We start from the raw sequence: 3,937 nt of genomic DNA, 5'->3' as shown, positions 1-3,937 counted from the left end.
CTTGACTGGAACAAATGCTTCCAACAGGTCCGGGACGTCGAGCTCCATTTCCCCTTTGTCCGCGGCCTAGCAGTTGGCCTGTATTGGGGTTGCCTCCGCCCGACCACCCAGCGCGCAGCACAGCCCCGGGCGCCTCGGGCACGCTTGACAGGGAGGCTGCTGGGGAGGGTGCGCCGGGTCGGGCGGGGCAGCAGCAACTGCACGGGAGCCAGGTCCGAGTTCGGCTCAGGTGGAGCCAGGATTTCAGGGGCGGCCACCCAAGTGCTGCGGCCCTCACCGAAATTAAACAACCTACTACCCGAACCACTGGCTGCAGGAGGGGAGGCCTCTGGAAGCGCGCTCTCTCAGCCCTCGTCTGAGGCGTGGCCACCACGAAGCCATGGGCCAACAAAACGTATCCATGCCCTGACCGGCTCCTGGCACCTTCTACCCGGGTCATTTCTTCGGGTGGGGAACTAGAAGATGTCGGGAAACCCCGGGCAGTCTTTTCTGCCCGGCGGGCGCAGTCCTAATTCCGGCAATCGGTCCCTTACCAGACCAGGCCGGGCAGCTTTGGCGGAGCAGAGAGCCCAAGTCACCCGAGGCCTGCGTCTCCAGCCCCCAGCCTAACGCTGAGGCCATGGAACCCAGGCGCACAAGGGGCGCCAGGGGACCTGGCGACGCCAAGGAGGCAGCGACGCCCTCGTAGGCCGCCCTTGGAAACGCCGCCGCCCATGGGGCCTAGAGGGGGGCCTGGCCCCGCAAAGGCCAGCCACCTGGCGGGAGGAGGAAAACGAGGCTAGCACTTGGGAGGAGAAGAGTGTGGCCTAATTCCGCCTCCATTTTGCTGGTCTGGAGCAACCGGCGCCGAGCTGGGGCCCCCCGGATGCTGCCAGCACTTCCCCAGCACCCCTGAAGTTGTGGGAGACGTTTGGGGTGTGGGAGGTTCCTAGCGGCCTTCAAAACCCTCGGCACAGACGCCAGCGGGGCCAAGCCACTCCTCTGTGCCCGCCTGAAACTTCTCGCCTCTGAATCCTCAGACGGGCCCAACCAAAAAGAAAAAGAGAGCCCGCCAGAGTTTAACGCCGTCTTGTAAACCACTTTCCGGATAATTGCGGGAAACGAACGCTCCAGCAAACAAGCTCGAGGAATAAAGCAAACAGGGAATAAATTCCTGGGTGCTCGTAAACCCACCCATGCCGCCCCCACCCTTCCCAGCGCCCCCGCGGGGCCAGGCCCGATGTCAGCCCTGGAGGAGGAGGAAGCTGGGGCCGGCGGTCGGTGGCCACCGCTCGCCACCCAAGATGTTATTCTTTGGCAACAATCCCCATTATCTGTCCCCACTTTGGGCTAATCAGACAGAATCGCTAATGCGGAGGGCTGCTTCCTGCCGCCTCTGGGAGGTAACGGGGCGTCCGAGGGGCGGGGGACGGGGCGGGGCGGGGGGCGGAGGTGGCACCTTCCGGGCTCGCCGGGGCTTTGGTCCCGCACGCATTCAGGTACTTGACACTCGGGAGTCCCGGACCTCGCCCGGGTGGGAAGAGCTGTTTATATAAACAGGGGTTCCACGGTAGATGCCCTAATATCTCGGCAGCCAGTGCATGGCGTGCGCCTCTCACGCCCACCCATAGGAGCGGCGTCCCCGGCCGCCCCTCGGTTCCCAGACTGCCCTGCCCCCGCCTCCTTCCCCTCCTCGGCCATGGCTACCTCTGGACGCCTCGGCTTCACCGTGCGCAGGCTCCTGGACTTACCGGAGCAGGACGCGCAGCACCTGCGGAGGCGGGAGCCCGAGCTACGCGCCCCCGGCCCCTACGCCACCTGGCTGGAATCGGAGCGCGGCCACTACCCCTGTGAGTGAGCGGTGGACGGCGGCAGGGGTGGAGGCGAGGGAAGTGGGGAGCGCACAGCCAAGCCCCCGGCCCTCGCGGGGCTGGGAAGCGGAACCCCCAGCCCAGGGTCTGGGTTTCCTCAGTGTCGGTCGGTCCCAGAGGCTCTGTCCTCTTCGAACCCCTATGCCAGTTGGCACATCTTGAGATCAGATCCCTGCGCCTGGCACTAACGCCCGGGATTTGGGTTTCTGTTTCTAGGGGTCAGAATATTTAAATATTTAAGACACCGCCCTTAAGTGCCTGAAACAGTGGCTACGTTCTCCCGGCCTCGGTTTGGGATGGGCAGTACTGGCGAGCCTGGATTCAGGGCTTTGCAAACCTCGGCAAACCGCAGTGCAGTCGACCTGGAAGTGGCCCGTTTTGGTGAGGCAGCTTGCAGTGAATGCGTCTGCCAGCGCAGCGACCAGGGCCGAGTTGTTTTAACCCGGGGTGGGTTTCTTTGGGGGCGCGGTCCCAGGTTGTGGTGTAAAAGGTTATCGAATTCGGAGAGGTGGGTGTTCAGATATGGGCCCAGGGAAGGAAACGGCCTCATCCCAAAAGCCGCGGGCGAGTGGGTCGGCGCCCGCACGCGAGAGACGGCCGGCCCGCAGAGGGGCCGGCGTCTCACCAGGCCGTGTCTCCTTTGCGTCCCTAGCCTCGGACGAGAGCAGCCCAGAGGCCAGCCCGCGGGACTCGTCGCAGCGGCCGTCCGCTCGGCCTGCGTCTCCGGGCTCGGACGCCGAGAAGAGGAAGAAGCGGCGGGTGCTGTTCTCCAAGGCGCAGACGCTGGAGTTGGAGCGGCGCTTCCGGCAGCAGCGCTACCTGTCAGCGCCAGAGCGCGAGCAGCTGGCGCGCGTGCTGCGCCTCACGCCCACGCAGGTCAAAATCTGGTTCCAGAACCATCGCTACAAGCTGAAGCGCGCGCGCGCGCCGGGAGCCGCGGAGGCGCCCGACTTGGCAGCGGCGGCCGAGGTGCGCGCCGCGCCCGGCCTGCTGCGCCACGTGGTGGTGCCCGTGCTGGTGCGCGACGGGCAACCGTGCGGCGGGAGCGGCGAAGTGGGCACGGCCGACGCCCGGGACAAGAGCGGCGCGCCCCCCGCAGCCGCCTGCCCTCTGCCAGGCTACACCGCCTTCAGTCCCGGCTCGGCGTTCGGCCTCTTCCCCGCCTACCAGCACTTAGCGCCCCCCGCCCTGGTCTCCTGGAACTGGTGAGGCAGCCGCGGGGCGCGGGCATCTGGGGCTATGCCGGACTTGGGGTGCGCTCTGCGGCCGGAGCAGGGCTGGAGCGGAGACTTGGAGCGCGTCCCGGGCCCCTCCTCCTTCGACGCGGGGGTCCCCTGCCCCGCCCTCATCAGCCAGCGCACCCGGAACTCTCGCCAAGATATCCCCTCTCCTCTTCCCTCGACCGCCAGACCCAGAGCTAGATTTTATTGCTTGAACCTTATTTGTACATTTAAAAATAGCTATTTGTATGGGGAGCGACGTATTTTAAAAGAAATAGAGTATTTTTCCTCTTTGTGGTGCGAGAATAAAATGTGTAGGGTTGGGTCCCCCTGCGTGCCTGCCGGGAACGTAGGTGGGAGCTGTGCTCTCCCGACCGGAGTTCGGGGCGCCGGCCCACTCCTTGACCGGCCAAGTTAAGGCCCACTCCGAGCTGGGCCGAAGGGCAGATCGCAGTCCCCACACGACTTTAGGAAGATACTGGGGGAAGGGGGGAAGGGAAAGCAGAGGCACCTCTGGAGTACCTGTTAGCGGGAGGTGGCTCTGCCCCCGGAGCGAGACGGAGGCCCCTCTGGGCTCCCGGAGCTGCTGGAGCTTCTAACACCAAAGGTCAACCGAGTCGGCCACGACAGGGCATAACGAGAGGGCGTAATGAGCTGCTCCCTTAGGATTCTCCGGAGAAGTGCCAGCGGGGCCCGGGCTGAGCGTGCTGCGCCGGGGAGCAGCCCAGGCCTGACTGCTAGCCACTCGTTTCCGGAGTGCGGCAGCAAGGTCTCAGGGATCCGAGGAGTATGCGGGGATCTTGTAACCCCCAGTGGAGCCTGCGCGTGCCTCACTTGGCAGCTGTGATTTTCTGCCTCTTGGTGTAA

The 3,937-nt window shown here is 65.1% G+C and overlaps 1 protein-coding gene across 1 annotated transcript; it reads left to right on the top strand.

The window, feature by feature from the left end:
- Positions 1-1,678: 1,678 nt before the first annotated feature.
- Positions 1,679-3,059, top strand: NKX2-8 (NK2 homeobox 8; the record flags this gene model as incomplete). The annotated part of the gene is made up of 2 exons (XM_082617326.1): positions 1,679-1,829; positions 2,503-3,059. 2 exons carry the CDS (start codon positions 1,679-1,681, stop codon positions 3,057-3,059), a joined length of 708 nt encoding a protein of 235 aa, XP_082473452.1.
- Positions 3,060-3,937: the final 878 nt, after the last annotated feature.

Source organism: Mesoplodon mirus (genome assembly GCF_964341445.2).
Source record: "Mesoplodon mirus genome assembly, chromosome: 4".
Taxonomy (NCBI): domain Eukaryota; kingdom Metazoa; phylum Chordata; class Mammalia; order Artiodactyla; family Ziphiidae; genus Mesoplodon; species Mesoplodon mirus.
The sequence above is the reverse complement of the archived record's forward strand: the minus strand, read 5'-3'. Positions and strand labels throughout refer to the sequence as shown.